The 19,646-nt window shown below is 57.5% G+C and overlaps 1 protein-coding gene across 3 annotated transcripts in view; it reads right to left on the reverse strand.

The window, feature by feature from the left end:
* Positions 1-120: 120 nt before the first annotated feature.
* Positions 121-19,646, reverse strand: part of PDE4DIP (phosphodiesterase 4D interacting protein) — a 35,068-nt gene continuing 15,542 nt past the window's right edge. The window contains exons 13-44 of one of the 3 annotated variants that reach the window (XM_049809396.1): positions 18,973-19,131; positions 18,525-18,638; positions 18,155-18,292; positions 17,639-17,818; positions 17,170-17,364; positions 16,114-16,257; positions 14,976-15,054; positions 14,341-14,429; positions 14,041-14,157; positions 13,436-13,573; positions 12,985-13,097; positions 12,097-12,224; positions 7,931-8,022; positions 7,648-7,808; positions 7,231-7,546; positions 6,970-7,138; positions 6,718-6,834; positions 6,159-6,633; positions 5,690-5,925; positions 5,418-5,469; positions 4,910-5,127; positions 4,318-4,521; positions 3,534-3,755; positions 3,225-3,356; positions 2,989-3,108; positions 2,719-2,896; positions 2,510-2,634; positions 2,175-2,276; positions 1,421-1,992; positions 1,207-1,345; positions 1,052-1,098; positions 121-770 (exon numbers count right to left, since the gene is read on the reverse strand). In XM_049809396.1, coding sequence (XP_049665353.1) covers positions 738-770; positions 1,052-1,098; positions 1,207-1,345; positions 1,421-1,992; positions 2,175-2,276; positions 2,510-2,634; positions 2,719-2,896; positions 2,989-3,108; positions 3,225-3,356; positions 3,534-3,755; positions 4,318-4,521; positions 4,910-5,127; positions 5,418-5,469; positions 5,690-5,925; positions 6,159-6,633; positions 6,718-6,834; positions 6,970-7,138; positions 7,231-7,546; positions 7,648-7,808; positions 7,931-8,022; positions 12,097-12,224; positions 12,985-13,097; positions 13,436-13,573; positions 14,041-14,157; positions 14,341-14,429; positions 14,976-15,054; positions 16,114-16,257; positions 17,170-17,364; positions 17,639-17,818; positions 18,155-18,292; positions 18,525-18,638; positions 18,973-19,131 — 5,304 coding nt within the window. In that variant the 3' untranslated portion in view covers positions 121-737. Of the gene's footprint in view, positions 771-1,051; positions 1,099-1,206; positions 1,346-1,420; positions 1,993-2,174; positions 2,277-2,509; positions 2,635-2,718; positions 2,897-2,988; positions 3,109-3,224; positions 3,357-3,533; positions 3,756-4,317; positions 4,522-4,909; positions 5,128-5,417; positions 5,470-5,689; positions 5,926-6,158; positions 6,634-6,717; positions 6,835-6,969; positions 7,139-7,230; positions 7,547-7,647; positions 7,809-7,930; positions 8,023-11,705; positions 12,225-12,984; positions 13,098-13,435; positions 13,574-14,040; positions 14,158-14,340; positions 14,430-14,975; positions 15,055-16,113; positions 16,258-17,169; positions 17,365-17,638; positions 17,819-18,154; positions 18,293-18,524; positions 18,639-18,972; positions 19,132-19,646 lie in introns of those variants that run through there. The other 2 variants (XM_049809394.1, XM_049809397.1) reach the window with 2 other exon arrangements.

Consider the following 19,646-nt stretch of genomic DNA (forward strand, 5'->3'; position numbering starts at 1 on the left):
TCTCGGTGCTGCTGGCCTGGTGTTAGCAGGGGGCTCTGGAGTGGGGAGGGAAGGGAGCGCCCAGTGGGGTGCAGAAGTGCTCTTGGGGTGCTGGAGTGGGGCTCAGAGCCAGCCCCTTGGGGCCAGCTGGTGCCTGTTGGCACCTGTGCTGTGGGTAGCTCACGGAGGGAGGGTGCACTGCTGCAGAGACGGGCATGCTAGAAACGCCAAAACCCAAAGGAAACCTTTATTGGGGACTTTCCAGCCACTGAACAGAACATGGCATTTCTTACATCTTCCTCCCGCGCCAGGGCCCCGACATGCCCGGGGAGCCCCTGAAACGCAGCTCCGATACCTCTATCTATATACATATACATACATCCACGAGCAGGGATGGGTACGCAGCAGGCTTACAAATAGGACCAAGTCCTGGGGCAGGAGGTGCCCAGTGCGGAGGGCTGTGACGCCCCATACTAAGCACTGCAGGCGGAAGGGGAGCAAGCGCTGAAGCATGGGGCAGGCAAAGCCCAAGCCAGCAGCTGCTGCTGCGATGCCAAGCAAAGGTGGGCAGAGGGCACACGACCACCACAGAAGCACAAACCCACTAACCGTGCAGTACTGGGCCCCCCAGATCCTTGTCCCCCACCCCAGCCCTCAGCAGTAGCAGGGACAGGGTCCGCTCCAGCCCTCCGGCGTGGCACGGCTTGGCAGCCAGCGGTTCCATGGCCGGGGGCATCGCTCCCTGTCCTGCCTGGGGCTCAGGTGACGGGCAGGGCCTGCTGGGCCTTCACCTGGCGAGAGAGCAGGTGTGGCGTTGAGGGGGGAGCATTGCCATGGTGGGCCTGCATTAGGGTGCTGCTGCGCTCTGGGCACAGCCAAGGAAAACGGGTCCCTGTGTCACACACACACACACACACTGCACCCAGTTGGCCCCTCAGCACCTCCCCGTCAGCCACCACTCTGCCAGCAGAGGATGGGGTGTCTGCCATTTGTGCCCATCCCCAGGGCATCAGGGCTCACCAGGGCAGGGGCACCCACCCCTATCCCACACTGGCTGCCAGGACAAACTCACCTCCAGGTTCGTCCTGGCCTTGCGCAGCACGTTATGGGTCCTGGTCACTGTGAAGGGGAGAGAGATGGGCTCTGTGTGGTCCCTGTGCCGTGGAGCCACCCCAGACACAGGGGGACCAGGCCACCCTGCAGCAGGACACCACCCAGGCCACGTACGCTGGCTCACGATGAACTGCTCCATGCTGTCCTTGAGCTGGGTTGTGCTGCGCAGCCGCTCGGCTGTGCTCTGCAGAGCATCCTCCCTCTCGGAGAGCTGGGCCCGCAGCGCCGCGATCTCGCCTTGTAGCACCTGCTCCTGGGATGAGACAAGCCTGATGAGCAGCAAGCATCCAAGCCCCACTGCCCCGCTAGCCCCCAGCCCCATGCTTACCTTGCCCTGGTGCTGAGCAGGACCGACAGGCAGCACGGCGCTCCAGAAGGCGGTAAGGAGAGACGCGCACTCCTCCAGGACACGGTGCAGGGTGCTGGCGCTGCCCCAGAGGTGCCCTGCACCCATCCACCCCAAGGCCTGCGGGAGAAGGGTGCAGGAGCAGGTGCTGCCGGGGCAGCTGCATCCCGCAGCACTCAGGGACTCGCCGTGTCCAGCCCGACACAGTAGGGCAGTGCCGGCATCAGTCCCCGGGCAGAAGGCTACTGGCCACTTGCCAGCCCTGCAAGCCTCGGGGCCAATATTGGGCTCAGGAGCTGCTTTATGCGTGGTCTGCAGAGGGTCTGGCCCCCAGCGGCTGCCAGCCCCATCCTGCCCACGCTTTACCTCCTTTCCTGGGAGCGGGCAGTTGGGTAGCCCAAGTGCCGGGTGCGTGAGACACATCAGCTCGCGGGCCAGTGCCTTCCCCTCCAGGATGTGCTGCTCCAGGGCCTGGTAGGTGTCCAGGCGGCCAACGACGTGAGCCCCCGTCGGTCCCTCACTCTTCCTGACCAGTGGGTCTGCCCCACGTGGCTCTGTGGAATAAGCAGGGCTAGGTGAGGACCACTGCCTGCTTCCCCTGTGGCCCTCCCCATCCCATCCTGGGGACTTGGCTCTGCCCTGGCCTCTCCATCCTTGCTCAGAAAGGGTGCTGCCCCAAGTTTTTCAGGTCTCAGCAACTCCTGAGGTGCATGTCTGTGCAGGCTCTGGTACCCACCGTCCATCTGCCGGGCCACTGACGTGTCAGCGGGTAGTGGGGAGAAGAAAGGAGCTGCTGAACTTGTGCCAACATCCCGCACCGGAGGAGATGGGAAGCAGCCTGGAACAAGAAGCGTCTGAGACCCTGAAAATGGCTGTGGCTCTGTGCCTGGTGCTGCTGGGGTCCTGCCCTCCCTCTCTGCCTGCCAGCAGGGCCACCATGTCCCTCCTGCTGCCACAACAGGAGAGGTGTTTGGGACCGCCCAAGGGTTGCAGAGGGGCCAGTTAACCCAAGACCAGGAGCTGGGCAGGGGGCCTGGGGCTAGTGGCAGGGGCTGGGCATGGGTCTTGTACCTGCACGGCTCTCAGCAGAGGGGCCAGGGAGGCTCTCATAGACGTGCAGCTCCGTGCGCAGGGTCTGCAGGAGCAGGCGGTGCTCCTCACACTGCTGCTGCAGGAGAGTCACTGTGTGTTGCAGCCTGCAGAAAGGTGACGTATGGGTCTGGGGCCAGCCATACCGCCCACCCCTGCTAGCCCCAAGGCCACAATGCCCCAGACCTTACCTGTTGTTGTCCTCCTGCAGAGAGCGCCGCTCGTCCCGGAGCTGCCGGACACTGTCTTGGTGCTCAGCAAGTTCCTCTGCCAGCCTCCGCTGCTCCCCACACCTCTGGCCCAGCTCTGCTTCAGCCTCCCGTGCTCGGGAGCAGGCAGCCAGGAGCGCCTCCTGCACCCGCGCCAGCTCTGGGGACAGAGAGCATGGAGGTGTCACTGCCACCCCATTCAGCCAGTGCCTTCTGGGATTCAGACTGGGGATGCTGGTGGCCCAGCACTACCTTGGGAGAGGTGGTCACGCTGGAGCCGCAGGGTCCGGTTGTCCTCGCGCAGAGCCTGGTTCTCCCCACTCAGCTGCAGCCCTGGCTCTGGTGTCTGGGCATAGACATCGCTGGGCAATCCTGCAAAGGGGGCCTGGTGCTGAGTCTCTCTCCCCAACATCCTGCCGTGCATGGGGCAAGTGCCCTCCCCATGCAATAGCTCCCCCAGCAGCCCCGGCCCCAGTGCAGCACCATACCACTGGCCTTGCTGGTGGAGGCCAGGCGGCGTTCGAGCTGCTCCCGGAGCCGGTCATTGGTGCAGATGGACTCCTCGAGGCGCTGGCGCAGGCTGCGGATCTCCACCAAGTGTTCCTCCAGCAGGTCTGCCCCTGCCACCACCAAGGAGACAGCTCAGGGCAGGGATGGCTGTGCCACCTGCCTCATGCCATCCCCACTATCCTGTGCCGTACCAGAGCCATATCCCACAGCCATTCTGGTGCTAGGTCTCCTCCGTGTTCCCCCACACCCAGCCAGGATGGCCCCATGCTCTCCAGCATGGATCTTACCTGTCAGCTTCTGGCCAGAGGGGTACCCTGATGGCAAGGCCCCGTAGAGTGGCTGGCTGGGAGGGGGTACGTCCCAGAGGGCACGGGTCTCGCTGGCCCTGGGGACCTCAGCCAGGCTCTGCAGCGCGCTGTGTCGGCAGAGTGATGCTGGGGCTTTGCTGCCCTCTCCGAAGGGGCCCAGTGGGGCTGTGGGCTTTGCTGATGCCATGGGCAGCGTCACACCTGCACGCACAGAGCAAAGCAGTGAGGAGAAGGAGGGCGATGAGCAGGGAGGAAGAACGGGCGTAACACATTCTCACCATGTACTTTTTGCCCCCTTCTCGTTCTGCCCAGCAGTGCAGCCCAATGTTCCCCCATGGTGATCCCCCATCACTGACCTTCTGCCCCAGTCAAACCCATTCCCCCTGGAGCAGAGGCTCTCCCAGGGCTTGCTGATTATGTGACACAAGTTGGAGGGTCTCAGCCCCACTCCTACACAACAACTAACCAAACCAGCCCTTTCTCAGAGGCCCTGGGATGTGCAAGCGCCCACGCTAAGAACTAGTGCTGACTCAGGCTGTGTCCATCACACCCACCAGGTCCTCCCTACGTGAAAGCCACATGTCCCTATTGTCCCCCAGCCAAAGTGATGGGACCCAACCTCGAAGCAGTAGCCCCAGGAAGCAGGAGAAGGGCAGGGCAGGACAGGCGGATCAGAGAGGGTGGGGGGCCATGCGGCACGGCACGGCACAGCACGGCACGCAGGGCAGGCAGGACCAACCCCATGCTGGAGGCAAGTGCTCACTTTCTCCCAGCTGCCTCCGGAGCACCTGCAGTTCCTGCTGTGCCTCAGCCAAGGAGCAGACGGGGGTCCCGCAGCAGCCCAGGAGTGGGGGAGCTGGGGGAGCCGCAGGAGGGGTGGGCCGAGCGGGCAGGAAGGGGGGCAGCCCGGGAGGCAGTGCAGGCAGGGGGGCACTAACAGGCTTGGACAAGGAGTCAAAGTGAAGGCCTAGAGACAGGAGAGAGATGGAGAGAGATATTAGCGTGGCTCTGGCTCAGCCTGGCAGGGACCCCTCCTCCCCAGGGGCACTGGGGACCCTGGCATGCCCCGAGCAGCTGAGTCCCCATGTCCCAGCTGCGGGCTGGGATAGCCCACGTGAGGCCAGTCAGGTCCCAGCCTTGCAGGGCTGTGGTACCATGGCAGGGTTCCCTGAGAGGCTCCCCTGCAGCCCCAGGTGCTGTGTGCTCAGCCCCCCAAGGCTGGCATTGGGGCATGATGACACACAGGCAGCCCCTGCCCAGGCCTGATGGGCACCTACTGCTGCAGGGACACACACACTACAGAGGGACTGCACGTCCCCAGCCCACGGTCATGGCCCCCAGGCACCCCGTGGTACCTGCGAGTCGGGCGGGCTCCTCACGGCACTGGCTGCACTCGCTGGCCGCATCCCCATCAGAGCAGGGCTCCAGCCCCTCGGACAAAAAGGAGGAGCTGGTGGCAGAGCGGGATGACTCGGAGGGCAGGTGGCTGCTGCCTGGGGACTCACAGCGCTCCTGCAGCTTCGCCTCCAAGCTCTCAATCACCTTCTCCTTCTCCTGGAGTTCCCGGCTGAGCCTTGCAGAGGTGGCACGTCACCAGGGCTGGCAGGGCAGGATGACCCCCATCCTACAGCCCTTCCCCGCTCCAGCATGACACCCCACATGCTGCATCCCACCCATGCTGAAAGGCTGCCCCAGGACACCCCCAAGCCTGGGGCTCCCCATCCCCAGAGCACAGGCAGCCCCAGGACGTCCACCTGGAGCAGAGACCCCAAGGGCACCCCGGAGCCCCACTCCAAGAACAGTGATAGCCCTGCGGGTGCCCACACAGAGCAGGTCCCCCAAGCCCTCCCAGGGAACAGGTACCTCAGTGCCAGGAGTTCATGGCTGGTTTTATCCTCCCCATCTTGTCGATCTCCTGGAAAACCAAGCCAAAGAGGAGCCAATCAGTGTCTCCGTGCCCCAGGCTGCCTGTTCTCAAACAGAGGCATAGCAGAGCAGGACAGTACAGCCCAGCTCAAAGAGCATAGCCCACATGACACAAGATGTCCAAATGGCCCCAGCCCATCAAAGCATCCCTTCTTAGCCCACTGTGCCCCACGATGTCCAGTCGCAGTACCCCTGCCAAAGGTACTTACTGGTGCCCAACTTGTCACTGAGCCTCTCGGCCAGCTGCCTGCCCTGGGCCAGCTGCTCCCGGAATCCCTGGCCCATGTAGTAGTCGATGTCGGTACCGCGGAGGAGGTCCTCAAAGGACCGCAGAGCATCACGCAGGTGCTGGGCCAGGCTGCGGCTCACGCCGCGGCCCTCCCGCAGCGTCTGCCGCAGGTGGGAGAGCTCCCGAGCCTGCGCTTGGATCAGCGAGTCGTACTTCCTAGGAGGGATCAGCAAGTGGGGGGTCCACAGGGCTGCCGGACCCCCCAGAGAGCACAACAGGGACAGAGTACCATGAGTCTGGGCACTGTCCACTGCTGGGGCTCTGCCCCACCGTGCAAACGTCCCAGGAGCCCAGCTACAGTAAAAGCATGCAGAAAGAAGCCACCACCCTTGGGCAACCCCTGGAGACCTCTGTAGACCCCTGTCTGGTCCCAATGCCCACGGCCATACCCTGGCCAAGTGGCAGATTGCAACTCCTTGGGCAAAACGCCTCCAGGTTTGGTTGTGGGCAGCTGTGCCTCGAGGAGGGTGACACGGTGCACCAGGTGCTGCAGGTCGCGGTGTGCCTGCAGGGCAGGCGGGCAGAGGGTGCTGTGGCCGTCCGACTGCCAGCCCTCATCCTCATCGGTGAGGCTGTGGGCTGGGGAGGTCAGGGCCGTGGGACCCGGCGGGGGCCGCTCGGTGCCTGAAGTGTAGCCACTGGTGACAGAGATGGAGCGGGCACGGCGCTGCAGGCTCTGGATCACCTTGTTGGCATTGAGCAGTTGTGCTTTGAGGTCCTGGATGTGCTGGTGCAGGGCCCCCACATCTGCTGGAGCCATGGCTTTCTGGGCAGCCTTGCCCGCCTTGGGCATCCCCGGCCGGCACGGCGACCCTGGCTCCTCGCCGAGGCTGGGCTCGCTGAATACATCTGGCTCCTCACACTCTGCAGAGGGGACAGGGCATGATGTCACTTCTCCATGCCAGGTGAGCAAGGCACAGGAATCCCTGGAGCCGTAGCTCTCCTTACCAGGGCTGGTGGTCTCATCTCGGTCAGCCTCAGTCTCACTTCGCCCACACGTCTCATAGCCCAGGTCCTGGAAGTCCACCTGCACTTGCTTGCTGAGCTGCTGGGTGTGGGGTTCACCTGCTGGGCAGCACCGTCAGCTCAGGGTCCCCCTCCAGGCAGGATTCACCACCCCTGCCCCAAGTACAGCACAGTGCACAGGGCACACCAGGCTTGGCGCAGACTCCCCCCATCCCGCCTGGGGTTTTAACTCACGGAGCAGGACGTGGTACTTCTCCAGCTGCTCGGCTTGTGCCCGCACCATGGCCTCCGAGGCGGCAAGCTTGTCCTGCAGCTCCTGGCACTGCCTTTGACCCTGTGCCACCTGGGAGCGCAGCTCTGCACCCAGCCCCGGCCAGCCACTGCCAGGTGCTGTGCCCTCCACCTGCCAGAGGTAATATGGGGTGTGAGCTCCCCATTTCCATCCCCATCTCTATCTGCACCCCTATCCCGGTCCCCTGTGCCCAGGGCACTTACGTGGCTCCTATCTCCTCCGCCCGGGGTACCAGGGCAGGGTCTCTTGGGCATGTCATCCTGGGATCGTGCCTCTAGTGCTGGGCGTTTGGTGGGCACAGGTCCCCTCTCTGCCAGGACCCCCTGGCTATCCCCACTGCTGCCGGCCGGGCGGTCTCCGAGGGTGTTGCGGCTCTTCCGCTGCAGCCTTCGGGGCTCAGGTGCCAGGGGGCTGCCCAGCCCAGCCTCCTCCTGCTCCCCACTCTCCAGCAGCGATGTGGCTTCACCCATCCGCTCCTTCAGCTCCGCATTCTCCAGGCACAGGCTCAGCATTGCCTTCCTGGGGGCACAAGGCACTGTGAAGGGCAGGCAACGGCTGGGATGCAGGGTATCCCCTCAAGCCACTGCCACTCGCTGGCTCCAGCATCCCAGGGCTCTTGCCTGATGTGGGAGACAGAGGAGAAGCCGGCTTCCTCCAGCTGCGCCTTCAGCTCCCGCAGCTCCTCTTCTGCCCGCAGTTCCCGCTTTGGCACAGCAGGTGCTGTGCTTTCCATCGGGGTCCTTTCAGTGCCCCTGCTTTCCTTAGGGGCCCGGAGGCTGCTCTAGAGGGACAAAGACAGAGGGTGACAGGGGACATTTCTGAAGGCACCAAGACACAGTCTGGCAGCTGCGCAGTGCCCAATTCTGCTGCTGCTATTGCCAGTACCATGCTGCCCTGACTCACGTGCTGGGTTGCCACACCATGGGCTGCCTCCTCCTTGATGCTGTCGGTGAAGTTGGTGCTGGCATCATCAGCATCTGTGCCTGTGGCCTGACCTAGGGGACAGCACAGCACAACAAGGCGCTCAAAGCAGTGGCAATGGCAGCACTGCCTCTGTCCCCTCCTTCCTGGTAATGCCCATGGCCACTGTGGGCAGCCCTGGGGCAGGTGCCTACTCTCATACATACCTGGTGCTGGGGAACTCCCAGCAGGACTGAGGTCTCCCCACTGTCCCTATGCCCTGCCACCCTCTCTCTGCATGCTGGAGCTCCAACCCAGCACCCTGTGCTGGCCCTGCACCCAGGAACAGGACAGCCCCAGCTGCCTGCAGCCCCAGGGACGGCACCTGCCCCATCCACATCTCTGCCTTCACATCACCTTGCGCTTTCTGCCCCAACGCACATGCATAGGTGCCACCCACCCTGCAGCCACTTCACAAGCCACAGCCAGCAGCAGCAGCACGTGCTCAGTCAGGGACCCCTGCCAGCACTGCCCCAATCTGGCAGGAGTGTGGGGGTGTACCGCACGCGATCACCTACCTGGGCAAGGGCAGCTCATGGAGGACACTAACAGCCACCCTGCCCGCATCGCCGAAGCCCTGCTGTCACGCATGGTACTGGGCTCTTTGCGAGCCCTATGCTGGCCTTGCAGAGCTGCAGCAGAGCTAAAGGGACACTTGCATCCCATACCACAGCGTGTGGGGGGCTTGGGCCCAACCTGCCCCACAGAGCTAAGCTGGGAGCACGTTTTTCTGCTTGCACACAGCTCTGCTCCTGGCTCCTTGGTGCAGAACCCCGGGCGAGGGCTTGCACCCCTCGTCTGGGCAGCTTTCCTCCCACCCAGCTGCAGGGCCCTGCCTGCTCTGCTTAGGCTCAGACTGCCTAGGCTGGGAAAGAGGTGTAGCCCCAAATCCCTCTTCTCCCCAGGAAAGGGGAGCTTAGACAGGGCCCAAGACCATCCCCTGGGCCAGGTTGTGCAGCTGCCTGTACCCCACAGGAGATGCAGCTGCTTTGCCTGTGGCCAAACGCATCACCATCAGGTCTGGAGCTCCCAGGCAAGGCTGAACATGGAGTACGAGAACACAGAGAAATCCTGGCAGGAGAGAGGCCAAACATCGGTGGCGAAGGAGAAGCCAGCAGGGAAGCATATGGCTCCTGGGAGGGAAAGCCAAGGACCAGCCGGGAGCATACCTTGCAGCAGGGCAGGCGGTTGCACAGCACAATGTGCACGTAGATGGTGGCACACTCAGGAGACCCACTCATGATAAGCAACAGCCAGGAGGTTGCAAAAGTCAGGGCCACCTCACTGCTGAGCCTGGGGAGATGTTACCCTGCATGATGGAGCCTTTTTGCTGAAGCAGCCATGCCCCAGGCAGCAAGGACAGCCATCATGGAGAAGCACTGTTCCCAGAGCAAAACACTTAAGAGGCAGTTGGAAGTGGCAGCAGCACCCCAGTGAAAAAGCAGCTTCCATGGGTGGTATTCAGCATAGCCAAAGCACAGCCCCTAGGGACACAATCTGACAGGTGACAAACTGTCTAGGGCTACAGCTCAATCCTTGCAGGGCCCCGAAGGGTAAGGGGACGTGGACCCTCAGCTGCAGGCTTTGCTGGGGAGCTGAGTGGCATGTGCACGTGGGTCTCAAGCTGGGTGACCATGGCTGAGAGGCCAGGGCAGGGTGGCTCACAGCCAGCACACATCTTCTAGGGACATGGGAGAATCACCTCTTGTGCCAGGACACAGCACCCCACTTCTCACCATCACCCACAGCTCTGCACAGCTCCCAGCGCTCCAGGACTGGGGCAGAAAAAGGGAACACACATCTCAAGGAAAAATACAAAAACAGGAAGAGGATGAAGTTGGTGCTGGAGGAGCAGAGAAGTGTGCACATAGGGCAGACTGTGCCCAGGCTGGTGCTCACCAAGTGGTTGAACCATCCATCACAGCAGGAGCACGCCAGGGTACAAATTTGAAGGGACAGGGCTGCTCAGCTCTCTGTGTATTACTGGCAAAGGAGACAAGAGATGCAACCCCAGCACTATTTTTCACAGACTTCTCTTTCACACCTAGCCTGAAGGCAAAAAGTATTAGTTGCATAGCTTGAAAATTGCACATGGTCCACAGGAACAGGACACCCAGGTGCATTGGTTCCGCTGGAAGTCTTCACGCTGCTAGGAACAAGGGAAAGGAAGCAAGGTCCCCAGGGAAATTGAGAAAAGGAGAGACCTCCAGAAAGAGCTACAAGACAGCACAAAGCACTGCACAGTTTGACAGAGGGTGCTCTCAGGCATGGGATCTCAGCCTGGTCCTCCCATGGGACAGAGGAGTGCACAGCCAAGGATACCAGGGATGAAAGGAGGCCCTAAAGAACAGAGCAGAAAAGTTAGGACACCTCACCCTATGGGGCACTTTACAGCAGTGATGCTAGCCAGGGACAGATCTGCAGCAAACACACACACAAGAAGAGATGGGAGCTGTCAGAGCACCAGCCAAGACTTCCCTCACACCATGCCAATGAGGCTGTGCTGGGTCCTGGGCTCCATGGTACCCAAGGGACCAGGGAGGCAGTTGGGCATCAGAGCCAGGATGGAGAAGGGAAGGTGGAAAAATAAGGACAGGGACACAAAGGCTCCTACAAAGTGAAAGGCAGAAGGAGAAAGAGAAGATGGTGCTACACAGAGAAGTGAGAGGAAGGGAATGAGATGAAATACAAGAAAGGAAAAGCTAACCCAGTACCAGAGCGGCCCAGCAGCCACCAGCTGCAACCCTTCAAGCCACATGAAAACTGCTGAACTCAGCAGACAGCTAGGTGCAGACCCAGAGGAGCAGTGCTGACCTGCTGCGTGCGAAGGGAGAGCTGTGCTGCCTCCTATCCCCACCTGAGGCAGGGAAGAGAAGACCTCAGCACGGGTGCAAGGCCTGGGCTAGGTGGTGCCATGTGAAGCAGTCACAAGATGTGCAGCAGAGCAGTCTCAGGTCCATGTGGCGCAGCCCAGCAAGACAGAGCTCTTCTGCTCCACTCGCTCCTAGTTCAGCTTCCCCAGCAAGCAGAAACAGATGCTCAGAGGTACAAAATTTGCTCCTGCCACCTTGGGAAGTGATTGAGTATGAGACAGCTGATCCATGGCCCACTGCACATGAGAAGTGCTGGTCATCGGAAAGCTGCTGCTATTGTTTTTCAGCTCTCACACCAGCCTCAACGCTCACAGAGGAGGTAAAAGATGCCCTAGAAAATGTATGCAGTGGTGCCAAGTGGGATTGTCCCCAGCAAAGCAGAAATAGGGCCCTGCCCATTGCCCAAGGGGCACGTGGAGCCTGTGAGATGTGCACATACAAATGAGGGAGCAGACCCAGCCCAGACCCTGGGAGCAGGGACAGGTCTCAGTCACCCCAAACCATCTATCAAAAAAACAGTAGGAAGCTCTCCCTTGAAGGCACTTGCAGGCTAGGCTGAGACAACTTACAATTAGGAAAAAAAAAAAGTCAGTAAAGCCATCAATACTGGAGTAGGATTTGCTTTAAGCATAAAATGAATCATTGGTTCTACACTCAAGACTTCTGTAAGAGCCCCAGGCAAGTGCCACCAGGTCTTGCGGCCCTTCTCAAATTCTCTGGCTCTGGAACCCAGTTTTCCATATACACCTTCTCCTTTTGGGCCAGCCACCATCAACCCAAGAGGGGGATGTCACTGGGTGAGAAAAAGGGTGAGGGAATACAAAAACTCACACTCATGCACTTGGGAGATGATAGAGAACATTTGGTGTTTCCTTCAGAGAAAGGGAATCTTTATTTGGCCCATGGGGGTGGGAGGATAAGGGAGATAAAGGGAAATCAACTAAAATGGAATGATTTGAATGTGCAAATACATCAGTGGCCACCAGGGTGGGTCAGACAGGAACATACACGAGACACAGGTGGATTGCACTGATTGCCGTTTCCGAAGCAGCTCAAAAATAAAACAAAAAAGCCCTGCACCAGTTCTATCGTACCACTGCTAAGTACCAAAGCAACCCTCCCAGAGTCAGTGAGACAGGCTCGCTTGGTTAGTGAACCGTTTCCGTGGCAGGCGGGCGAGCGCCAGTGCTCAGAAGGCATGCTGGGGTAGGACTCTCACACGCTCCTGTTCCCCACCTCCTATGGCGCCCTGTGTCTCCAGCCTGCTCAAACACTCCAAGCTTCTTCCAAGAGCTTCTTCCAGCTGTCCCCGTAGCTCCTGGACCCCCTCCAGCTCCACCTGCAGAGTGTGGTCTCTCGCAGCGCTAAGCGGACACACCGCACAAAAGGGAAGAGGGTTAGACAGGCTGCAGCAAGCACACACTGAATTGGCCCCTCCATCCAGGACTGCCACTTATTCCAGGCGCAGGACCTGGGTGCTCCCCAGGCAGCTTGGCCACCTCTTGCCTCACCTCTAAACCTTCCCAGAGCACAGCCATCCCCCAAAAAGGCTCCAGCCCAGTAGGGGACTCCTAGTCACAGCTGTTCTTCAGTACTTACCCCAAGCACTCCACTTATGTGCTCTCTTGCTATCAGGTAGCTCAAATATCCCAGAGGCTGCAGCCCCATGAAGGGTAGGGGATTAGTGCAGAGGACAGAGAATGCAGGCCATACTGTGTTGCAGGATGACTGCCTGGATAAGCACCTAGACAGATCCTTATCAACCCAACAGCTGTTTGGGAATCTGACAGCAGCCTCTGAAAGGTGGCCAAGTGTGGGTGGGAAACTAAGCTGGGAAGGGATAAGCCAGGGAACAGAGATGGAAAACCCAGGGCCTGAATGAGAGGTGGCAATGGGAGCAGTTGACATAGCATTTAAAGCTGGCCATTGCAGCCTCTTCAAGGGACGAAGGCAGCCTAAAATTTGGACTCCCAAAGCCGCATTTGTCCGATTCTTTGACCAGACTCTCTCCTTTCCACTGAGGCCTCTCAAACTTACAGAACAATCACTGCTTCAGGAATTGCCCCACTGGACCACCCACACTTGCAGAGCAGGGCAGCACAGAGCCAAGGCAGCCTTGCTTACCTGTCTGGGTGCGTGTGAAACTTTACCAGGCTGCCATAGAGCTGCCTCTCTGCCTGGAGAGCCTCATTTAACCGATTCCTTTCAGCCACCAGTCCTTCCAGCATCAGCAACAACTGGTTGGAGAGAAGAGACAAGACACAACACTTAAAAAAAGAGACAGAAATCAAAGGAGGCATCTGGCTGCTTCAAAGAAACAGGTGCTTCCCCTTCCTCTCTTGCTTGTGTCCAAGTGATGAGGTTGATCAGTGTCATCCCTGGACTCTCAAAAGACTCTGCCCTTGAGACAAGTGCTGAAGGGAACCAATTCTTTCCTCTGTATTCCCCCATCATACACAGCCAGCTTCCAAGAACAAGCACATCTCGGCATATCCAAAGGCTGAAAACAAAGCCTCATAATGGAGCCCCAGCAGAAATATAAACACGTGCAAGCTTGCCCCACATGGCACACTACCTGCTGCCTTCTGTTTCCAGTAGCCTCCTGTCCTCGTGACTCTGCTATGGCCACTTTCTCCCGAAGCACCAGAACTTCCTGCGTCAACCTTTCCATGGCTGGAATTTCTTCAGGATCCACCAGCTGCATCTGCAGATCCTGAAAACCAACAGCAGCAGAGCTCAATGAAGAAGGGATCAGTAACAAGGACAGCTGGACCTTCGTAATCCTCTCTGGAATGCAACTGCCAAAAGTTTCCAGTGTTTGGAAAGACCCAGGCCCCTAAGAAAGAAATGCCAAAGCACCCAGAGTGTATTAGGCACAGACAACAGCCTGGAGCAAGAACTGAGAAGGTACGCAATACACTCTGTTCAAAGGACTCTCAAAGAAGGGTGTTTGGTACACATGGAGCAAAAAGCCAGATAACACCACTCTGAGGGTTTGAGGCCTTTGCCTTCTGGCCAAAGTAACACAGAGGGCTGTAGGCAAACCAGTAGCAATACCATCCATGGACAGCCAGCCACATTACTCTGAGGATGGCGGGGGCTGGGGGGGGGGGGGCGGGGGGAGAGACTCCTCTGCAGCCTTCCCCCACAGAACTGACCCAGCACAGTGTGTTATCTCACCTTGATGAGGTCCTCTTTGATCTGGATAGTCCTGGTCAAGGACTCTATATCCGAGGCCTGCACTTGCAGCTCTTCCTCCTGCGCGGCCACAACAGACTGGAGAGCAGTGAGCTCCCGCTAGGGAAGGAAGAGAAGTCCGTGAGAGACTTTAGAAAGCCAACACCCCACTGCAAGCTGCTGCCCCGTTTCTCTCACTGGGGGTACCCTCACAATATAGGGGGTCCAAAACCTTCAGTGAGGGGCAGCCCAACGGTCTCCTGTAAGCAAGGGAGATCAGCACAGGTTCCATCACAAGCTCACCCTGCTTTCCCTTTCCTTCTTTGCCATTAGCTCCAGCTCCTCTTTGGCATTAACAAGATCCTTCTCCAGTTCTGCTGCTGACGTCATAACTGCAAAGACAGCTTGGTTACTGCAGGGATACCGTGTGTTAGTTCTGACCCCAGAATCAGACAGAATCCCTCTTTGGCAGGACTGGTCCACAATGTTTGCACTTCTCATCACACTGCCTCTTTAGAAAACACTCTTCTTCTCTGCTTGATCCTTAAACAGCAGCACAAAGCAACAGCAACATCCCAAGCCTGCTGTCCCACCCCTGGCAAAGTTCAGGTGTCCTGGCCACAAGGCAAAACCCAAACCAGTTGCGCTTGTCTCAGCCCAGCCTGGATCATAGTCATAAACCCTTAACTGGACAGGGTCAGCTCTTGCATAGAAGCACCTCACCTCAAACCTGACACCAGCCTTTCTTTTTTCCCCATACTCCCATCCTCAGACATCCCTGAACCACCACCCAAAGGGAAGGCACAGCTTTATTTCAAAATACTCAATTTTGCTCAAAGCTCTTTACTCTCTCACAGTTTCATGTAATCACGTTTCTCCCACAGCAAAAAGCCCTGGTCATGTTTGGGGAACCTGAAGGAACCCGTCACCACACTCACCTCCCTCTGTCCTGCAGCTGCTGTCCCCCTGTGGGGGTCTGGCAATGGCTGTAGCTCCACAAGTTCTTTGCAGTATTTCCTGAAAACATAAAAGCCTCCATGTTTGCACCTTTATGAGGAACCTAGCACTTGCAGCTTCCCCAGAGCTCCAGGATGGCAGCAAAGCTGCTGGCTGCTTTGTTGATGCCTCTGATATGTGAGAAACCAATGAAGGGGATCTAGCCAGGCAGCAGGGACAAGTGAATTGCACCCAGTCTAGAAGCTGTATGTGTGAGCAACAGGGCACTGGCCTTGTTTTATTTGGGACTGGGAGGTTGCTGGCAGTGAGCGTCTTCATAGTAAGGATTAAACAGGTTTCACTCAACTGCAGCAAACCCATCTTTCAATTGAGACTCTACAAAGACCTACATCTTCATCCAAAGATGTGGCCCAGAGGGACCATGCAGGAAGGAAAACACAGAGCTTGGCCCATATACCTGTCCCTGGAAGTCTCTAGAGTTCACTTTGATCCTGGGAATAGAAACGAGCAACCTGTTTACAGCTGCTTAAAAACATTCAACATGTCAGCTCACCAACAAACCATTAACAGCTGCTCAAGTAGGAGCTTGGCATATGTAGCCTTGGAGTTGTGCTCAGCCTCAAAGGGGTTTTTAGCAAAGCTGCTTTAAAAATACCAACTCCAATTGTGGAAGAGACAGCAAACAGCCAGCAGGCTCTGCCAAGAATTAGTGGGACCTAAAATTAGCTCCCTTGTCCCCTCCAGAATGTGACAATGTCAGGGAGGGGATTACAATACAGCGAGGCAGCCCAGCCCAAGGAAGGACTGGGTCAACGCTGGAAGGTCAGAGGGCAGATTTCTTTCATACTCTCACGTGCCCCAAGGACTCAAATACTGCCTGATCAAAATGAAAGGAGACACTGAGTGACAAAGGCTGGTGGAATCAAGATCAGAACATCCAGGCAGCATTTCTGCTCCTCAGTTTCTTCTCTTCCTCCTATAGGAAGTCTCTTACCTAATCCCACTTTCATTTCTATCATTCTCTGTGGTGCTCCACTCTCTCCCATTTCCTTCTGCGGCAATCAGTTCCCTCTGGAGCACCGAGGCCACAGGCAGTGAAACACAGTGCATGATTCTTACTTGTATGGGCTGTTTGTCCTGCTTCAACAGCCTGGTACCAGACGACTGGGTCCCGACAGGCTCCTTCCCCAACACATGCTGGCGTAGGATTTGTAACTCGCAGCTCCTTTCAGCCAAAGCATGTGCCATCTTCTCAGCAGCTGCCTGATTGAGCGGGAAAAATAGGGGAAAGCAGGTCTGTGACCAGGGGTCCCTGGCCCTCACCTTCCTTAGAGACTAAGGGAAACCACCTCAGTATTCATCTGTCACTTGAGACTAGAAGCACTTTGCAAACCAGCCTGGGAGCTACTGCTCCTGGCCACTCACAGTGACTCCACTGCAGCCCTCCCATCTCTACTTGCCAGACAACTGCAGCAAGGCTTGGCCTCTCTACCTAGAGAGGAACAAGCTCCTCAGTTTCTCTTACCCCATTCAGGAGGGGAGAAAGACAGATGACAGACAACAAGGAGGAGATAGTGCCTGGCCTTTTAGTCCCCTTTTTATGAAAGGAAACTCAATGCGAAGTATCTTGGGTAACGCCGAGCTGCACCCAATGAGCAGGAGTAGGCAGAGTAGGAACTGTAGCTCTTTAAGGGGCATTTACATGCCCAGGACCACGCACTAGTTTGACTAACGTGTAAGTTAAGAGGCAATGAGCAGAGCTTCCTCAGGCTTCTGTGCTACAGAAGAAAACACCCATCTTCCTTTCTGGTCTGCTAACACCCATGTGAAGCAGCAACCCTCCCACAGCCCTTCTGCTGCCCCAAGCCCAGGAGCACAGATACCTAGGAGGATCTGCACCTCCCTTCCTACCACACAGACAAACCCTGCCCAGTCCACTTGATGACAGGGATCTAACACGTGAACACTGCTGCAAGAGCTGCTGCTTTGTAACTGCTCCAATGTGATGGGATGAGACCAAGCTAGAAACAGCTCATGGCATCTCATGTGGTTCTTCGACACTCAACAGCTCCACCACACTATGCCAACAGCAGCCAGAGAGCAGCTTCTATTTGCTTAATGCAAGGCAGAGCCATCCACCCCAGCCTGCCCACTGCAGCACTGCACACAACTCACTCTGCTCTGCTGCTCCTTGGTGCTCACAGCCTGCAGCAGCTCCCGGATTTCAGCATCATGCTCTATGGTCTGACGGTTCCTGTCACTGAGGAGATCCTGCAGCATTTTCTCCTTGTGCTGGAGACGCAAGCACAGCTCCTCTGCTACCTCACTCTGTCCTGGGCCCAGCTTGCACAGCAGAGTTGCTGTAAGCTCCTGAACAAGGGGGAGGAAGGGAGAGATGGAGACATTGCTACCATCAAACTGCAAGCTATTCAAGGACGAACAGCCGTTCAGCCTGGGTGTAGCTGAGAGCAGCGTCTCAGCAAGCACAGGTGTTTACAGGTACCAAAAGCAGCTAGCTTCCAAAGCACTGGGCACAGGTTCGAGCACCCTCCTCAGAGGCAGGCAGCCAGGAGGCTCTGGTTTGGGACCACCCTCTCTGCAGACAAACTGGCTGAAGGCTCAGGAAGCCAAGCTAAGGTCTTACCTCCACTTCCTTGTTCCTGTCATGCAGGCAGGTCTGCAGCTGCTGGATGATCCCCTCCTGCTCCTTCTGCCTGCTGCAGGATTTGGCCTCAATCTCCTCCTTGAGCCAGCGGAGGTTTTGGCAGGTTGCTGAGACCTGCTCTAGTTCCAGGGTTTTGGCTTTCAGGAGGCTCTCCAGGCTCTGGGGACCACAACAGAAGCAGCTCAAACAGGGACAGAGACTTTATCCTGAATTAAGCAGAACTGGAAATAACAGTGTCTCCTACTAATGGAGTCACATAGATTCACTCACCCCTGTCCTCTCCAGACACCACACTCACATCTACACCCAGCCCAGAAACACAAGCGACCCAGGAACATACCCTGCACACAGGGCCAGAGGAAGGCCAACACCCTGCAGCTGCTCCCCAGCAACAACCAGAGCATTTACAGGAAGGTTTGTCTAGCACCACACCACAGCCAGGCTGGACTCCACACACCCAGGCTGGACTCCACACACCCAGGTACAAGGACTCACATGAATGGTAGTCTCGTTGCTGGACAGGACATTGCGCAGTCTCTCCAGGTCACTTCCACGCTCCCTTATTGAGAGATGGAGCTGTTGCAGCTCTTGCTCCTTCTTCTCCAGTGCACAGAACTTCTCATCTACTGCTCGCTAGGGTGAGAGGAGGTGATCGTTCAGAATGGGGTAGTAGGGCTCTGCAGCCCACCACTCACTGTGTGGGGCACCTCAGCTCTCCCTTTCAGAGGACTCCTCTGGAAGGCTGAGCCCTGAAGAGCATGTAGAAGACATGGTTGCCCCGGGGTCAGCCTGGGGCTGCATCGCTGATTGTAACCCAAAGGCTGAGCCTCAGGGAATACTGAGACATCACCAACACTGTGCTCACCTCCAGAGCAGCATCCCTGTCACTGACTCGCTGCTGCAGTTTCTCCAACATGGCATTCAGGGCTGCAGGGCTCTTGTCCAGGCTTTGCTGGCATTGCAGAAACTCCCTTGATTCCTAGGGGTAACACACACACACTCATAGTCAATCCAGAAACCCCCCAGAGAGCAACACAGGAGAATCAGGGCTAACTATCTCCACCCCCCACATTAAAGGACAGTAGAGTCCCAGCACCTGGGGCTGGTTGACCAGCACCTGCCATTGCTATGGGCTGACATACTCAGATACCTGTGCTTTCTTCTTCATCTTGGAAGCCCAGAAGCATCTCTCTCCACCCCTTCTTCAACAGGCATGTGTGAAAGCTACAGACTGGCTTTTGCATCGCCAAATACCAAAGGAGGAGCAAGGGCCCTGGCTAATTATGCTCAACTTGAATCTTTATGCATCTCACCTGCAGAAGCTGTTCCTTGCGAGCCAGAAGCTGACTCAAACGCTGAACTCTCTGCTCCTGGGCCTGCAGCTCACGGCATTTCTCCCACTCCACAGTCTGGAGCTGCTGAGCCTTGTCCTGCAGCTCTGTCTGCAGCTGCTGTACTACAGCACGCAGCTCCTGTGAGGGAAAAGCACATACCTTGGCAGTCAGTCCTCACCAGACCTGTGAACAGCAGGCCAATCTGAAGAAGCCAAGAGCAACAAGGGCTGTGGGAACAGCCAAAAATGCTCTGTAATACTACAGCTGTCCCATCTTAAAACACACTTCCGCAGTGAAGAAGTCTGAATTTATTTCATTATCCGGGGTATCCATCCATCTAAACTCCTTGCTCTGGCCACAGGCAGAGCTTTACAGTCAATCACAGCGAACCTGTGCAGCAGTGGACATTAACTTCATAACACTGTAAAATGAGATGGGACATTTGCACCAGCCAAAGACATACAAGTGACAACACACCCACTATCAAGTGTCTTTGCTGATTCTAAATCCTCAGATATGAAGCTAAGAAGGCTGGAGAATTCTCCCTGCCACATGTGACAAGGGATTAGCCACGTATGCCCAGACTGGTATAGGCAGAAATGATGGATGAGAGTGGAGTACTGACTACATCAGTGCTTCTTAAGTTGTGTAAA

This window comes from Accipiter gentilis, chromosome 8, assembly GCF_929443795.1.
Source record: "Accipiter gentilis chromosome 8, bAccGen1.1, whole genome shotgun sequence".
Taxonomy (NCBI): Eukaryota; Metazoa; Chordata; class Aves; order Accipitriformes; family Accipitridae; genus Astur; species Astur gentilis.